At 31.8% G+C, this 18,789-nt stretch overlaps 2 protein-coding genes and 1 pseudogene across 3 annotated transcripts; 2 read left to right on the top strand and 1 right to left on the bottom strand.

Annotated features, from left to right (window-relative positions):
• Positions 1–68: 68 nt before the first annotated feature.
• LOC101256885 (cytochrome P450 CYP72A219-like) lies at positions 69–3,854 on the bottom strand (annotated as a pseudogene).
• Positions 3,855–6,730: 2,876 nt separating this feature from the next.
• Positions 6,731–11,030, top strand: LOC778339 (low affinity inorganic phosphate transporter 5). Of its 2 annotated transcripts, XM_010323906.4 has the most exons (3): positions 6,731–6,904; positions 6,984–7,091; positions 9,207–11,030. In XM_010323906.4, exon 3 carries the CDS (start codon positions 9,251–9,253, stop codon positions 10,751–10,753), a length of 1,503 nt encoding a protein of 500 aa, XP_010322208.1. In that variant the 5' UTR covers positions 6,731–6,904; positions 6,984–7,091; positions 9,207–9,250; the 3' UTR covers positions 10,754–11,030. The 2 variants fall into 2 exon arrangements, with proteins under 2 accessions (XP_010322208.1, XP_004240951.1); XM_004240903.5 differs by having other exon boundaries at positions 6,750–7,091; positions 9,148–11,030.
• Positions 11,031–12,255: 1,225 nt separating this feature from the next.
• On the top strand, positions 12,256–14,274 carry PT4 (mycorrhiza-inducible inorganic phosphate transporter). Its single transcript, NM_001247745.2, has one exon. It carries the CDS (start codon positions 12,388–12,390, stop codon positions 14,023–14,025), a length of 1,638 nt encoding a protein of 545 aa, NP_001234674.2. The 5' UTR covers positions 12,256–12,387; the 3' UTR covers positions 14,026–14,274.
• The last annotated feature ends 4,515 nt before the right edge of the window (positions 14,275–18,789 follow it).

Raw genomic sequence — 18,789 nt, 5'->3', positions numbered from 1 at the left:
TAAATTCATAGCTCATTTTAGTTATTAAAATATTTAGGATTCACGATTTAAAATTCATAAATAATGAATTTGTCATTGAAATCCATATCTCATTTCAGTTATTGATATGCATTTTATTTATATATTTAATGGATTTCCTAATACAAATACAAAATTTGAACAAGAGCACAACAACAAACATACCCCAGGTTAGGGAAGGGTGGGGAAACACAAACTAACCGTTATCTTTATGCATAGAAAAATTGTTTCATGTATCTAAAATTGTAACTCCATCGGAATGTGAACAAATTATAGTTTGTGGAAAATAAGAGGAGCACCATACTGAGGCTGAACAGTTACTGAGGGTTGAGGCAATTCAAAAGAGAAGGTTTGTAGGATCATAGACAAAGCCATCTTTGCTTCGAACATGGCAAAGTTTTGTCCAATGCATATTCTTGGACCCCAAGCAAATGGAAAATATGTAACTTGACCCTTTGTTGCACCTGATATTCCTTCTCTAAATCTCTCCGGATCGAACTTGTTTGCATCTTCACCCCATATCTCTTTATCATGATGCAATATGACCATTGGCAACGAAATTAGCACACCAGCTGGTAGAGATACTTCTCCTAGCGTAATCTCTTCAATAGCTAGTCGGGTAAGTGTTGTTACAGGGGAATATAGCCTTAATGACTCGTACAAGATCATCGTTACCTGTAACATACATGCTCCCGCCTCTATCAGTTATATCAAGCATGACACAGAAATTGAACCAAAAAACCTAGAATACTTACAACTTTCAGACGGTTTAATCCATTAAAATCTGGTTTCCGGCTTCCAAATACTTGCAAGACTTCTTCTCTGGCCCGTGCCTGCCAATCTTGATACCTGCTTAACAGCACCAGTGTCCATAGGAGCCACACTGATGTAGTTTCTTGCACCAGCAAAATAGAACAACTTGCATTCTTCAATGATTTCATCGATGCTCATTCCAAAGTCCTCCTTTCTGTCCTGCTGTTCAATTTCCTTGAAATTTGATTCCAGCAATATGCCTAATAGATCCTCATTATCGGCGTACCCAGCTTCCATTGCTTTCAATCTTTTATTAATAATACCTCTAATTAAGGACCAAACATCCTTGTTTATTTCCTTCACTCTTCTGCTCCTCTTTGTTGGCAAAAATCTTTACCAAAAATGCATTCACAATGATTAGAACTAATTCAATTAATGTAGTTTGTAATAGAAAACTACAGCTACATTTTCCGAATTCTTAGGAGAATTTAAGTTACCTCCCTCCTGGGATATAAACTGAGCGTATAGCTTCAATGAAATGCTGAGCTTGTTCGTTTTGAAGTTCAAATATCTTTCTACCTTCTTCATAACTACTGCCAAAAGCTGTCCGAGAGATCACATCACTAGTCAACTGCTGCAGGTGAGGCCATACATCTATCTCATGAGAGCCTTCAACTGGAACAATGTCTTCCCATTTGCTCAGCATCTCACTTCAGCTGGAAGCATATGCTGTTCGACAAAATGGTGAACGAGGATTAATGTCAATGACACTTACACTGGAACAGATTTAGGAATTGCCATCACCATCTAGTACAAGTTGCAGGTTAAATCAAAAGAAAGATACATGCTCATATAACAATTAAGGTGAAGCAAGGTCGGGAGTAAAAAGATCCATTTGTCCTCTCCGAATGCATAAAGTGCAACATGAACTAAATGTCCTGTACAAGCCAAGGAACTTACGCAAATATAGTCCTGACAAATAATGATCCAGACAAGATTCGACTTGTTTGAACCATAAAATGATTCTCCAGTTGTCTAACTCAAGCTAGGTAGCAGAATTCACTCAATATAGTCATATGTGGTATACATACAAGATCAAATTGAAAACATAAAGAACCAAAATCAAAGCGGAAAGAGATCTTTAACCAGAACATTAGCCAGATAAGCAAGAGCGAGCATATTATCAATTGGTGGAAGAACAATTGTATCATGATCCAGGCGATATCCGTCCCTATAGAACCACTACTATGCTCGTCTACTTCAAATCAGGTAGAAGATATTACTCGAAATAGTCATATGACATTAAATTTTAGATTATTACGATAAGGTAAATCAAAGGAGATAGAAGCAAGAGCAGACATTTTATCCATCGATAGGGCAAGAATTGTTCAACATTACAGTTTCTGGTTGACCAATCACAAAGTTGAATGACAGACCTTTAACTTCTCTAGATGGAACGCAGGATTGATGATTTTTCTATGTTTGGCCCATTTGTCTTTCTCATAGCTAACTAATCCTTGTACAAATAAGGTGCCTAATGGATTTCCACGAGGCTTTTGATACGAATAAGTTTTCGAGAGTACTTCCTTTATAAGCTCAGGGTCCATGATCAATACTTGTGGTCTTGGACCCATCCATGTAAAACATTTTTTCCCTGCAAAGCAAGCATATATATGTCTCATGATTAACTACAACTAGTACAAAATTCGATATGAAACATTTATACAACCGAAGAGAACAGAGTGATCTTCAGATAAAAAAAAAACAATTCAGGAGAACAGGCTCATTACAATTTCATCGAATTCGAAGAAAGTTGAGACAAACTACATACACCAAGAGCTAAACTGCTTATTTGTTTTAGGAAGTTCATTAAATATGTACAAATATTTAACTGCGAACCTCGTAACTAAAGAGAACTATATGGGTTCAATTTCAAGTTCAAAAAACATAAACTTCAAATCCTATCTCCATTTGTGGAAATGAATGAGAGATTTGTGAATGGATAACAAATTACTGAATTTCTTCTACTACTTATATGAAAAACTAGTAGAATACATGTATTTGCTGTGTAAAAAAAATCCTTTTGGTGAAAAGATAACATATTTCTTGATGATTTCAACTAGGTGTCTCAAAAAGTGAACCCAAAAATAGATAATCCGCTCAAAATTTTAAGGATTGAGCTCAACATAATTTGAACTGAGTTCAATCTCAACCTATTCAAACATGAGCTATTTGAAGAGAATCCTCAATTGAACCCAATCCGCGTCAATTTCAATCCGTTTTAAAACTTTTTATTTAGATATGTTTCTATATTTAAGTTATAAATTATTATCTATTTAGCATATTTTAGGATTTATTTATCTATTTGTTACTTTTTTAAAAAAAAAAATTCGAGCTAAAATTTAAATTGTTATTATAAAAGTTAAATATCAATATGTTCAATTAGTGAGATGCATCGGGTCAAATTGGGAGGGTCAAGACCCAATTCAACTTCTATCTCAATCCATTTTAATATTTTCAATTTCAACCCAACCATCTCATTTGACAACCCTAATTACAACAAAGAATGACACCGTTCTTGGTGCAACGTCATCAAGGTATACTATAAACAACCTTATACTGTATTTCTGCAAGAGACTATTTCCACAACTCTGTTCACATGACATCAACTTTACTAATTACTCAATAACTTATGAATTCATGTCCTATCAAATTCAAAATTTATAAACTTAAGTTATATGCACTATCACACAACAGAAAATATAGTAAAAATTTAAATCTACTTTAACAAGTTAATTAGTTGAAAACATACCATATTTGTTGATGGTTTGAAGAAAGAAAGACAGCATTCTTGGTGCTAAATCATGATCAGACATATTCTAGTAACATCTTTCATGTCCCCATATAATATTCTGTGTGAATTCCCTTTTAGTCCTTGTTTCCTCAACAAATTCTCCAACTTCTTTGGATTGAACCAAACCCAATTCAGTACTTTCCATAACAGACTAATCGCTATGGCACAACAACATATTGTTACTATCATTTGAATTGTCACCATTTTTCTGAGCAAAAAAATATTACTCTAGCTTCTTATATTATATACTTCGAAAAATCTATGAATCACTGAAATTTGACATTTTCGAATTTTGATATTTAAATAAGTTTATTTTTAATCGTAAATTTTTTTATATATCTTTTAAATATTTTAAATTATTAATTTATTGTGACTCATATTACTTTCTAGGTAGTTTATAAGTACATAAATTTTATTTTAAAAATTAAAAAAAATTTATATATAAATTTTGAATCAAACTTAAATTATTTGATTTTTGAAAAATGAAAAGTGTCAAAGGAAGTAAGTAATGAATATTATGTGGTTTTTAATCGTTTTAAAACTAAGTACTATCAATATATGTGGCTTTAAATCATTATCAACGAGGGGCAAAGGAAAATTATTGAAGTTATCTGTTTGAGTACGCAAGTGGGACAATTATAGCAGGAAATGATATACATGAATGGATGTGATTTTATTTTATTATATTATAAAGAAAAAATAGAAGAAACTAGAGTCTAGAAGCATCAATTAAAAACGATATTTTCCTTTTTGGAATTAAAAATTGCATTGAAAAGGTAACTTTCTCATTTTAAATATTAAAAAGAAACTTTCAATAATTTAAGTATTAAGAGATTGCTTCAAAATATCATTATAAAGAAATTACGCGAAAAATATATAAATCATATTCATATTAATATTTGATGTTTTACTCGAAACATATCAAGAATCACCAGATAATAAATATTAAATCCTTCTTATATTTAGTGCTCTCTCCTTCTCATTTTATATTTGTATTTGTATTAAAAATTATTTTATCTTTTTTTTTTGGAACCTAAGTTTTCAATCAAGAATATAAATTAAGTTACATGATTAATTAATTTAATCAATGAACATGAATCGTTTATTAAGCTTTTTAAAATTGTTCAAATGTATATTTTTACGACTAATAACTCAAAACGATAAAAAATGAACATATGATAATTTATGTATTGATTTTATGAAATGACAAGTATCATGGACCATCTATTTATAAAAAGCGATGACATATAAAATGGGAGAAGGGAGTAGGACTGTTTAAAATCTAATCTAAACCAATAACCTGAAATGAAAAAACTTATTGGTTTACCGGTATTGGGTTATTAGTTTAATAAAAATGGTTTTGATTTTTTTGGTTATCCGATTATCCCTTCTTATCTGTTTGAGATTTTCTCTTAATAGGTTAACCAATAATCTGAAAGTAAATTAGATAGTTATATTTATACAATTTTGTATATGAAGTCCTTGACTTAGAGTTTGATTTCCTACTCTTATTTTTTATTGTCTTGAATACTTGGTTACTCTATAATGTAAAAGTGTTTGTTTTTTAGCAAGATATAACTTGTGACCTCATGTGCATGGTTTATCTGGTTTGTCGCCTTTTTCTAAGTGATTTTTTAATTTTTTTTCGTGTCAAATCATAACGGTTAAACTGATAACCGAACCGATAATGATAAAAAAAATCGATAAACCAATAACTAATAAGTCAATGTCTTAATGATTCTATAACGGTTTATCATATCTACAAATCGATACTCAATAAGCCAAATCGAACTAACAGATACGCAAAGCTAGGAGGAAGTATAACTCATCTAAACATAGAAAAATGAATATTTATTTCTGTCCAACAATACTTATCCACTATTGACTTTGATATTCGTTCAAGGATATATTTGTTGATGTTCGACGAATATCCCCTCAATAAATACATCAGTGCAAAACAATATATTTTAATGGCTCATTTAGCATTCCACAGAGTCCTTCATTTTATAAGTTGTTGGGTTTGAATGATGATGAGACAATGACTTTGTTTGATGATATATCTTTCAATATTAATTAATGTTCAAGATCCAAATCCCCACCACAACTATTTATAAGAATCTAGGATTAATTATTAGTAGAAGTGTTTGTACTTTGATTTCATATAAATTTTTAAGCATCACAGTAGTACTTTTTTATGTAATATTAATTAAAATACGAAAACATCATAATAAACACAAAATATATAGTACTTGTCTTCATTGCTTTTACCGTCGATCATTTCTCTTTCTTGAACCCCTTCTTTCCTTTCTCGATAGTTTCATAAATAGGACTTATTAAATAGATTTTTATCAAAAAAATTTCTATCGATGAGTCAATTTTCGATAAGACGTATGTGGAAAATTCATATTTTTAATAGTGAATTGACCAACATTATTGTCCTCCCTTTCATCCATTTACGTGTCAATTTGGTATGTGTACGTACAATATCCAAAATTTATTTTTGATTCATTTTGAACTTTTGGCCATTTTGCATTATTGAGCTCCACGTGTCTACCTACCAGCGAGTTAACTAAATAGAATGCATATATTACAGGGAAAAGATATGAATTCCCTTTTATATTTATACAGAAAAGTCAGTTAAATATTTAAATTATTATGACGATCCATTATATATTTTTATTATTTAAAATTGTATTTAATATCATCTTACAATATATAATATCACTTTCACATTATGTAGTGTATTACACTCGTTGTCACATCAATGATACATCAGCGACATGTCAGAAATTATAATTTTTTTATATCTTTTTTATTTTTATCTTATTGATTAATTTTTCTTTTGTTAGCTATATTTTACATTAATTAGTTTCTAATTAATTAGTAAAATTCTCTAATAATTATATCTTCTTCATTGTAAAATAGCAAAGAAAAAGTTTTGTACATTGGCCGTCAAGAAAATTTTCCGAAATTCGAAGCTAATTCATATGGTGAAAAAATTTCTTTCGTTCTAAAATGAACCTCGAGAAGACTCTTTTAGTTTCTTCCACTGATTGACCATGAAAATCGATATTCAATAGTAAATCTTTTTCAAATTCAAATACCATTTTTACTTTTTCTTTTTATGTTCTTCGTGGAGGTTTCTTAGAAGATATATAAGAATAATAAGAAAATAATTTCCTTTCAATCGATCATTCATCTAGTTTTCTAAAAAAATCTCACCATAGTTCCATGACTGAGAACCCCCAAACTTAAAGTTTACCTTCCGATGACATGAAGGTAAGTTTTTTAATCATTAGTCACAAATCTTTTCCATTAGTAAGTTTTTTAATCATTAGTCGCAAATCTTTTCCATTAGTTCTTACAACCGTAACAGTTTACCAAGTAAACCTCATGATGGACGTAGCAAAAAGGAAGATGAAATTGTGGAATGATTAAAGAAGCTGGACGGATGACACACTACCAGGTGAGCATTAATGAACCCCAAAACAGTTATACTGCCACCAAAAAATTGTAATATTTTTTATTAGATATAAAGTTTAATAAAGAAAAAAAAATATGTTTGGAGTTTATATTATACTTCAAGTATTGATGGATTTACAATTTTAAGTTTGTGGATTTTGAGCAAAGTACATTAATATATGCAACAATAATAGGTCAAAAAATGAGTACTGAAATTCTTTATATATATTTAAAAAGGAATTAACCACTAAAACATAATATATTAAAGGCATGATACGTGCCCTTTAATTTAGCTTCATGGACATAATATATAAACATCACTCTTAACTTGGCGTTAATTGACAACTATGATCTTTAACTTTAGATATGCACAAATATTCACTTAAAAATGTATAAAATTGAGCAAATTGACACGTCCTGCATGGCACCCTACATGACAATTTTGTAACTTACATGGCATTCTATGTGTATTATGTCATGTAGGACACCTGTATCTCTTGTTCAATTTTATACAAGTTTAAGTGTCTACTTATGCACATTCAAAATTGGAGTACATAGTTGCTCGTTGAAGCCAAGTTAAGGGTCATGTTTATATACTATAGCTATATTTGTGCCCTCCAATTTTGGGTCTAAACAAGTAGGCCCTCGCATAAAGTTGAGTAAGTAGACACATGAGTCTGATGTGACATAATACATGTAGGACATGAATTGCTAATGTAGGATGTCATATAAGGCGTCTACTTATTCAACTTTCTACAAATTTAAGTGTCGACTACATAGGTAAAGTTGGTGGACATAAATGTGAAATGAAACCAAATTAAAAAACGCATTTATGTATTAAGTCTATATTAAAGCAAATATTATCATAGTTATTGTTCTCAACCACTTATGGTTTCAATAAAATTAAGGTTGAACTCATCGACAACCCCTTAAAATTGACACTAATTTTCACTTAGACACCTCAAATAGGTTTTGTTCATTTTTAACATCTCAAGTAGGGTCCGCTATGTTATTTTGACACCTTTTGACAATCAGCTAAAATTGCAAAATGTGTGCAATACACTTGCGGATGACATGTCATGACTAATTAAAAACTGACATGTGACATTTGAATGTAAAAATAATAATTTCAAAATAAATTATTAAAAAGCAACTAATTTTCAGCAAAAATAAACAAATACTACCCCATCTTATATTACCCCACCCCTATGCCATTTGTCTTACTTCTCTTTTGCCTCCCCAACTCTACAATCATTTTCTTGATTTTTCTTCCAATTTCTCTTTTAAAAAAATCATAAGATTTTAGTTTTTCTTTTTGTGTGTGTGAATTGATTGAAAATTATATATGACATTCCTCTAACTTTTTTGAAAAAAAAAATATGCATTGTTCTAAAAAATCTTTTCAAAATTAGTGTGATAATTTTTAAAATTTTTCTTCTTATAAATGTTTTTAAAATTAGTGTGATAATTTTTTACTTTATTTTTCCATATTTTGTAAGATTTTTTATCATGAATTTTCATAGGAAGAGCTGAATAAGTGATAGGGCTAAAAAGTGAAGAAGAGCGAAGGATTTTTTTAAAAAAAATCCAAAAAAAACCTCTCATGCGCTCAAAATGGATGCAACACACACAATATGTCAAGTCAGAAAAAAGTGTCAAAATGACACAACAGAATTCAATATGAGGTGTCTAAAATGAATAAAGCCGTAAATGAAAATCGATGCCAACAAAACCTATTAGTTTTGATCCAAACTCCATATTTGTGTTTGAAGTTCGCTTATTATGTTCAAACTAGTACACTCTCTCCATGTCATTTTTTACTTGACCCTTGTAATCAAGATAGAATTTTATTTTTTACTCGTATATTTTATGGAAACACTAGTAATTCAGCTCCCAAAATTATGGTTGATTAAAGCATATGCTTGATTTAAGCAAAGAAGAAGGATATTCTGTAGGTAATTATACTTCAATTTCTTGTTCCAACCACATAAACTTAGTTAACAACGTCATTTAGTTAATATATAGTCAACCAAAATAATTCCATCAAATCACGATTGCAGTAAAATCCAATTATACATGGCTTCAGATAATCTTACAGTACTGAATGCACTTGACACAGCTCGAACCCAATGGTACCATGTCACTGCTGTTGTGATTGCTGGAATGGGATTTTTCACCGATGCATACGATCTCTTCTGCATCACCACTGTCTCTAAACTTTTAGGCCGTTTGTATTACTACGACCCGGCTACCCATGCCCCGGGCAAATTGCCTCATAGTGTTAACAACTGGGTGATCGGAGTTGCTCTTGTTGGTACTCTCACTGGTCAACTTGTGTTTGGATGGCTCGGGGATAAACTTGGTCGAAAGAAAGTTTATGGACTTACATTGATTCTGATGGTCATTTGTGCACTTTGCTCGGGGTTATCTTTTGGTTATAGTCGAAAAGTTGTAATAGGGACACTCTGTTTCTTCAGGTTCTGGCTTGGATTTGGCATTGGGGGAGATTATCCTCTTTCTGCTACCATCATGTCTGAGTACGCTAATAAGAGAACGCGTGGAGCGTTTATTGCTGCTGTTTTCGCTATGCAAGGGGTTGGGATCATATTTGCCGGCCTTGTTTCAATGATTGTATCTAAAGTTTTCCTTATGAATTTTGGGGGTAAAGCGTTTTCTACTGATGAAGTTTTCTCCACGGAGCCTGAGGCGGATTATGTCTGGCGGATCGTCTTGATGCTTGGAGCTCTTCCGGCTCTTCTTACCTATTATTGGCGAATGAAGATGCCTGAAACAGGGCGTTACACTGCCATTATTGAAGGAAATGCTAAACAGGCGGCCATTGATATGGGGAAGGTACTTGATATTGAAATTCAAGCGGAAGGAGAAAAATTAGCTAAATTTAAAGCAGCTAATGAGTACTCTTTACTCTCCAATGAGTTCTTCATGCGCCACGGACATCACTTAATTGGTACAATGACTACTTGGTTCTTGTTGGACATTGCTTTCTACAGCCAAAATCTCACACAGAAGGATATATTTCCGACCATGGGACTTGTTAGCAACGCAAAGAACATCTCTGCTTTGAGGGAAATGTTTGAGACATCGCGAGCTATGTTTGTGATTGCCTTGCTCGGTACATTCCCTGGCTACTGGTTCACAGTATTCTTCATCGAGAAAATGGGGAGGTTTAAGATACAATTAATGGGGTTCTTCATGATGTCTGTTTTCATGGCGATCATTGGAATCAAATATGATTACCTAAAGACTAAAGAACACAAATGGACATTTGCAGCTCTTTATGGTTTAACTTTCTTCTTTGCCAACTTTGGTCCCAATTCAACCACATTCGTGCTCCCCGCGGAGCTATTCCCTACCAGGGTGAGATCCACTTGCCACGCCCTGAGTGCTGCGTCTGGAAAGGCAGGGGCAATGGTTAGTGCATTTGGGGTGCAGGAATACACGCAAGACGGAAATGTTCACAAAATCAAGAAAGCCATGTTGTTTTTGGCATTCACAAATATGATTGGATTTTGCTGTACCTTCTTAGTGACGGAGACAAAAGGCAGGTCACTGGAGGAAATTTCAGGGGAGGATGAGAAGCAGAACGAGACGCAGATGAAGAGTAATAGGACTGACTCTGGCCGTCAAGACGATGGATGGGATTGAAACCAGGACATATAATATTGGCAAGTTTATCAAATTCAGCAGTACTATACATAGATGCATATATAGGATAAGTATATTGCTAATAAGTGAGATGTCACCTCCAGAATAAGGGCTTCATGAAGCAAGGAAATTCGTATAGTAGTTTACCTTCACCACTTCGCGTTGTAGTTGGCGGAGGATTAATTTTGTATTGTCTTATCTCCTGTCCTACTCCTTCCCAAAGTGTTTTATTTCCTTTTGCCTATCAAATGAAAAGTGATATATGGGTTAAAAAGTATTTACATTTTGTGAAAAAAATGGTTGGTCTTTTGTTCCATAATCACTTGACCTATAAAAAAGACTACATGTCTTATGCATGAATGAATTTACCTCCTATCGACTTAAAAATTTAAAAGACAATACAGAACCTTTAGATATTGGCTAATTTGATTTGGTAGTCATGGGACTAAAGCATAGGTAACAATATTTAGAAGTGGTTCCCAAGTTCCTGGTAACGAATTACACAGGCTAATGAAATAGCAAAGAAGAAATCTGCAGCAATAAAGAAGAGAAGGAAAAAGAATGAACGAGAAGAAAGGATAAGTGATAGAGAGAGAATAAGGAGGATTTTCTCAATGCTCCTTCGGAACGCATAGATCTAGCATAAACAAAATAGAGCCTGATTTCTGAGAATTTTGATATCAACCCTTACTATGGTGCTAACTTACATAAGTTGATTAAAAAAAAAGAAGGCATAAGAGCGATCCAGCAATATCGTGTGAGTGAAGAAGGGCTAGGACATGATAAAGTTAAAATATGTACTCTAAAAAACAATGGGACTAAACTTAAAAACAAATTGGAGCTTCATTGAAATCCAATCACCAACCTGAAACTCCATTTCTCATGTCCTGCTTTAATCTGCATAATACTTTATCATGTTTTGAGTTTATTGTTTCAAATTTTTGCAAATCAATGGTGTATTGATTTTTTTTCTTTGTACAAACGGTCATATCCTTATTTTCTTAGAAGCATATTTTATAAGAAGAATATATTTCAAAAGCTTCAGCCATCATTCATACCTACAAGAACAAAGTTGCAATTTCTGTGCTGAAAATCGGAATCACCATTACTTTTGTTTGGATTAAAACCATGCAGGCAAACAAATTCATTTGATTGATACCGATACAGATCAATGAATGGTTTAATGATGGTGTTCTAGATTTCTTTCCCAAGTATTAATAGAAAGAAATTGAGACTTCCATTTAACGACTATTTTCTTCTATTCAAATTGTAACAGAGCAAGAGATCTCATTTCCGCCTCTTTTACATTGTCATGATTCTATAGTGACATATTATGTTGATAACTTAGCCTAAAAGTGGTCCATTAACAACTATTGGCGCATTCTGCATCTCAAAATGATTGCCTAAGATGCAAAATCTATTGTAAAGCATAAGCATCACAATCACATTGTTGTTTCAATTTCTTGTGGCGGCGTTGAGTTGGAGGCATATTATTGATTTAAGCAAAGATGGAAGAAGGATATTCTTCAATGGTTTATCAGGGAATTTCTTGTTCTAGATACAGAAACTAGGCTTAAATGTCAATTAATTAATCACATAACTGTCTATATATACGTAAATTGAGCAATTTAGAGATGATCATACATCAACCAATCTCATCAAACACGAGAAAATCAAATAACATGGCCTCAGACAATCTTGTAGTGCTCAATGCACTTGACACAGCGCGTACCCAATGGTACCATGTCACTGCTGTTATCATTGCTGGAATGGGATTTTTCACTGATGCATATGATCTGTTCTGTATCACTACTATCTCAAAACTTTTAGGCCGTTTGTACTACTACGACCCAACTACGCATGCCCCTGGAAAATTGCCTCATGTCGCAAACAACTGGGTGATTGGAGTTGCTCTAGTTGGTACTCTATCTGGCCAGCTTGTTTTTGGTTGGCTCGGAGACAAACTTGGTCGAAAGAAAGTCTATGGACTTACGTTAATTCTCATGGTCCTTTGTGCACTTTGCTCGGGGTTGTCCCTTGGGTATAGCGCGAAAGGTGTAATAGGGACACTTTGTTTCTTCAGATTCTGGCTTGGATTTGGAATTGGAGGTGATTATCCTCTTTCTGCTACCATCATGTCTGAATACGCTAACAAGGCAACTCGTGGGGCGTTCATTGCTGCTGTTTTTGCTATGCAAGGAGTTGGGATCATTTTTGCAGGGCTGGTTTCGATGATCATTTCAAAATTGTTCTTGATGAGGTATGAAGGGGAGCCATTTAATGTGGATGAAATTTTGTCCACGGAGCCCCAGGCAGATTATGTTTGGCGGATCGTGTTGATGCTTGGAGCTCTTCCAGCTCTTCTTACCTATTATTGGCGAATGAAGATGCCTGAAACAGGGCGTTACACTGCGATTATTGAAGGAAATGCTAAACAAGCCGCGATTAACATGGGGAAGGTACTTGATATTGAAATTCAAGCAGAAAGTGATAAATTGGCTCAATTTAAAGCAGCTAATGAGTATTCTTTACTCTCCAATGAGTTTTTCCAACGCCACGGGCTTCATTTGATTGGTACAATGAGTACTTGGTTCTTGTTAGACATAGCTTTCTATAGCCAAAACCTCACACAAAAGGATATATTTCCAGTCATGGGACTCACTAGCAACGCTAACACAATATCCGCCTTGAGGGAGATGTTTGAGACATCGCGTGCCATGTTTGTGATTGCCTTGTTTGGTACTTTTCCTGGTTACTGGTTCACAGTATTCTTCATTGAAAAAATCGGAAGGTTTAGAATACAATTGATGGGGTTCTTCATGATGTCTGTTTTCATGGCGATCATTGGAGTCAAATACGATTACCTAAAGAGTAAAGAACACAAATGGACATTCGCTACTCTGTATGGTTTGACTTTCTTCTTTGCCAATTTTGGCCCCAATTCAACCACATTTGTGCTCCCCGCGGAGCTGTTCCCTACAAGGGTGAGATCCACTTGCCACGCGTTGAGCGCAGCTTCTGGTAAGGCAGGGGCAATGATCAGTGCATTTGGGATACAACAATACACACAAGATGGGAATGTTCATAAAATCAAGACAGCTATGATACTGTTGGCTGTTACAAATATGGCTGGATTTTGCTGCACGTTCTTGGTGACCGAGACAAAAGGGAGATCACTCGAAGAAATTACAGGGGAGGATGGCGGGCAGAATGAGACACAGATGAAGACTAGCAAACCTGTCTCTGGCCATCAAGACGACGGATGGGAATGATACAAGTTCAAAATTTCATTCTAATACATCACTACGCCTTGTGCTTTCTATCTTCAATTACCTCTATGAATAAGAGCTTTAACACTATGAATGACCTCAGTACAACAAGTTAAATTACACTAATAGTATCGTATAAAGCCTGCATAGACATTTTTATCTGTTCATGTTTACAATTTTAATTCAAACAAGGACAAATCCATCGTCAATTCAATCACTACTTATAATTACTATGATTGTATTTGTTGAAATATTGTTTTTGTTTTCTAAATCTGTAAGCAATTTGATGCTATGTGTAAACATTCAAAAGGACGCAGCAGTTGCCCAATCAAGTCAATGATTAGTCTTCATTTTCAAACCATATATAGAAAGATACAAGTTTGACCTTATCATGTCTTAATTGATACTGTGCTTACTAAATTTGGTGAAACTTTGACTTTTCTGCTGCTTGAAAAGTGTTTTTGCCTAATTTAATTTGGTACCTCATAACATCAGCTTCTTGTCATTTTCTGAATAATTCAATTCGAAATTTACACAAATTAAGCTTTAAGTTCAATAAATTTAAACTCTTCAATTTTACTTGTATATTTCATATCTGTCTTACAAATGTTATCCACCGTACTATTAAGAAAGCTACTTAGCGGATAAATAAAAATTTATCACACATAAATTTTGTCTCATTTGAATATCATAAAAAAAATTAAATAATTATTTCAAATATAGTATAAGAGTGAAAACTAAACATTTGTAGGCTAAATGGCAATTAGCACATACAATATACCGAGTTGCTTTTCGTGAATTTTTAGGGCCCTTTTATGCAAAAATTGGGATATGCACTTCAAACGAATGTCTGAATAAATGTGTGTATATATAAATTGATTGAGTAATCTATTTCTTTAGCCAACAAAAAACATTTCTAATTTGCATAGTCCAATAATTATTCACGAAAATTTCTACATAAATTGAATATATAGGTCGCTAGTATAGTTCCTTAGCTATGATTTTACTATCTGTTGTTATAACTTAGGATGAATCTTTTCGATGATCAAAATTCTTAAAATAAAAAGTATAATTCTCAATATTTTGCTCATATACAACTACAAAATACCACACATTGTAACGAGGAATAATACAAGGGCACAAGTTGTTATGCAATACCGTTAGATTAACCAACCAGGGTGAATATTGTTGCTGCAATTAAAAGTTGTGGGGGACCTAGAGTTACGTATGCAATCCCTTATTAAAAGTTAGCAAAACCAATGAGGCTTATAACTTTAATTTGAAGGTATCGTCCATTAAACCTCATATATATTAGGTATTAGAATAACAAATTCAGGATTTTTAGTTTAAAAATATAATTTTTGAATCATGTATAATGTATAAACATAGCTACTAAAAGATCTATTGAGCTCATAAGTACATGGGAATGAATCATGCACGTATAAGTGTAGTCATTTTAATTTTTTTTATCATTACTTATTATCTAAGAATTCAAATAAGTCAGACTACAGTAATTAGTTTCAAATACTGAGGGGATAAAAAGTACTTTCATTTTGGTTTAGTGTGATCTACAAGAAGTGGAGTCAGATTGTGTCACACGTACGTACATCATAGATGAAGCTCTTTCTTTTGTGTAAAGCCTGTAGGTTGAGCATCAGTCTTCACTTATACTCTTTCTAATGTAACTTGCGATCCGTTTGAATTGATTTAAAAATAATAAATTTCAAATAAAAAAATTAACTGAAATGATTTTTAAATTAAAAATAAAAGTAGGAGCAAATTTATTTTTTATGTTAAACTTATTTTAAATTTATTTTTAATCTCATACTTTCTAAGTTATTTTAAATATAATTTGTTAAACACTTTCAAAAATAAAAAATAAATTTAAAAATAAATTTGATCAATTTTTAAATCAATCAACGACTTACAATATTCTATCATTCTATCGTCCAATAAAACTTTAAACTTCTCTAGCCACCACATCACTAGTGGTCATCTTCCTAGGGAGGCTTGCCGGGAAATGTGTGCCAATTTATTTGAGCTAATTTATTACTTTTTTTCGTCCGATATTATTTATCATAATTTTTATTTTTAAATTTAAAGTATAAAAACTTTAACTTATATTTTAAAATATACTTTTTATCATATTAATATGTAAAAAATTATAATTTATATAATTTTAAAATATATAGTTTTTCTGTTTAAAACATCAAATTAATGTGATCCAATTAACCTTTGAAAATTAGTCAATTTAACTTTCGATAAGCGCAACATGACAAACATTCCAAACAGAGAGAGTAGTAGTCAGTTCCAATTTATTTATTTATTTTTAAATTAATACACTTATTAAAAAATTAATAGTTGACATAGTGATTTTATCATTTTGTTTCTATTAATTATGAAATGTATGAATTAAATATTTAATATTTTCAAGAAGTTCTATTTTTTTCGAAGTAATTAATTGAGAGTATAATAAGTGAAAATAAATATCCTTTATTGATTTGTCAGAATAGACAAATAAATAGAGACAACTAAAAAAGGAAATGTAGACAAGTAATTAGAGACAGAGAGAGTACTTTATAATCATCTGTCTAATAATAGTTGTTCATTAAAAATAATTGTTTAATAATACTTCTTCAAGTTTAGAAAATCAAAAGATAATTACCTTTTATATATATTTTATCGTTGCAATTAAATATTATTTTTCATCTACAAAATTTTCAAAGCAGTAAATTAAATAAAGTCAAAGGATAAAACAATATAAAAAATGTAGCATGCAAATGTATAATTTTTGATATAGCTTCCTCAATTCGTTTTTACCTGTCACGTTTCATTTTTCTCGGGCTCATATCAAATAGAGTTTAACCAATACTTTTACATGTATTTTTTCGTCTCGTATTAATGTGAGTAGAATTACAACTTAATTATAGTATCTTTCTTATATAGTTTTTGAACCTCTAAATCTAATTAAAAATCAAATCTTAAATTAATTCAACTTTAAAAAAATAATAAAATTAACTCTCGTAAAACGAAACTTTAATTTATAAAAAAATAATATATTTATATTAACCAAACACCAAGTAAAGAATAATTTTAATATAACTAATCTTAACATTACTAATTCTAAACCATTCTATTTTTATATACTCTACTACATGTCTAAGAAGGGACTCTAATAAATATTTGATAGAGAGTGACCCTAGCCTTTAATATTTTTATGACACAAAATAGAGAATTAAATAGTGCAGGTGTATGGACCAGAGAGGTACGTGTCTTAGGAAAGTGAATTATGAAAGAGGCCAAAGAGGTTGTAGGTGTAAGTATATGTCTCACTAGCCTTACTATATCCCTTAAAATTACCAAAACTAGTCAGTACTCAGTATACGTACACACACATTACTTATTATTATTTACTCCCAACTTGCATTTTAATTGTATATAAAATGTATAATAATTTTCTATCAAAAGGAAATTCCAATACCGCAAAGGGATACATAAGAAGTCCAATATTAATTTTGAAATATAAAAAGTGTTAGGATCGGAAATAAGCAGGTGTAAATGCGGAAAATAGCAAAGCAAATCTCAAAAGACCACGAGTAAGAAGACAACGAGAAATATATCAAAAGACACAAAAATTTAACGTGGTTCGGTCAATCGACCTACATCCACAAAGGAGATGAGCAATCCACTATAAATATGAGAGTACAAAATACAGAGAGAAACAACCTCAACCAATTCACTCAGAATACATGGGAGGTTCACACAAGTGATAACGTATCAAGCTTGTGACTCATAAATTCTCTCTCTAACCAAAACTCTCAAAGTCTTTAAGACTACATTGTGAATGCTGATTAAGTTAGAAGAAATGTGTCTCTATTTATAGAGTTCAAAACTTTTTTCTACCAGAATAAGATTAGTCAATTCAAAAAAATTTCTTAAAAAAACATAATTCAAAAAATTTTCTTAAAAAAACATATTTATGATAAGAAATCAAAACAAATAAAACTCAACAAAAAGTTAAGCATAAGGAACGTTTGATTTATATATCTCTTATCATTTCTTTAGAAAAAATTCTTGTTTTGAATTTTTTTTTAAAAAAATTACTTATTTTAAACTATAAAAAAAAGGTCAGGCTAAGAAGGAGTACTTTGTAACTTGGAATCATAATTGTTGGATGATTGTAAGCCATCCAATTGTCTTGTCATGCGCAGCAATTCAACAACTTTTTTTTATTGCCCCAACGCAAATAAGCAGTGCCTCACTAACTAACAGGTGTACTTCTAGGATGTGTTCTACTTTTCACACGGAGCGGAGCTAGATGGGTTTTATAGATTTAATTGAATATTATTTTTTAAAAATTTTATATTTATATAAAAAAAGTTAAATATAAATATAATATATGATAGTCTTAATAAAATTGATGAATGACTCACTGATAATGTGTATTATATTCTCTTTATGCCGATTGGTACCACCAATTGAACTCTTACATTTTTACATTTCTCAAACTATTGCAAATGAATTATTTTTGGCTTCTTGAAATTGATGCAATATAATCATATTTCTTTTCCTTTTTCAGAATATATACCAAGATAAACAAAAATATTACTCCAGAAAGTGGCATACTGATGAATTAGAAAAAGAAAAAAACATGACCACCATGCCTCCTGTCTATTTTAAGTATATTTGCTAAAGATGTAAATAAACTGTGGTATTGAAGAATATTGACAAATTTTCCTGTAATGCTTTTGTTGGTTTGTCTTTAGT

Source organism: Solanum lycopersicum, chromosome 6 (assembly GCF_036512215.1).
Source record: "Solanum lycopersicum chromosome 6, SLM_r2.1".
NCBI classification, from domain to species: Eukaryota; Viridiplantae; Streptophyta; class Magnoliopsida; order Solanales; family Solanaceae; genus Solanum; species Solanum lycopersicum.
This window is presented reverse-complemented; position numbering and strand designations above follow the sequence as displayed.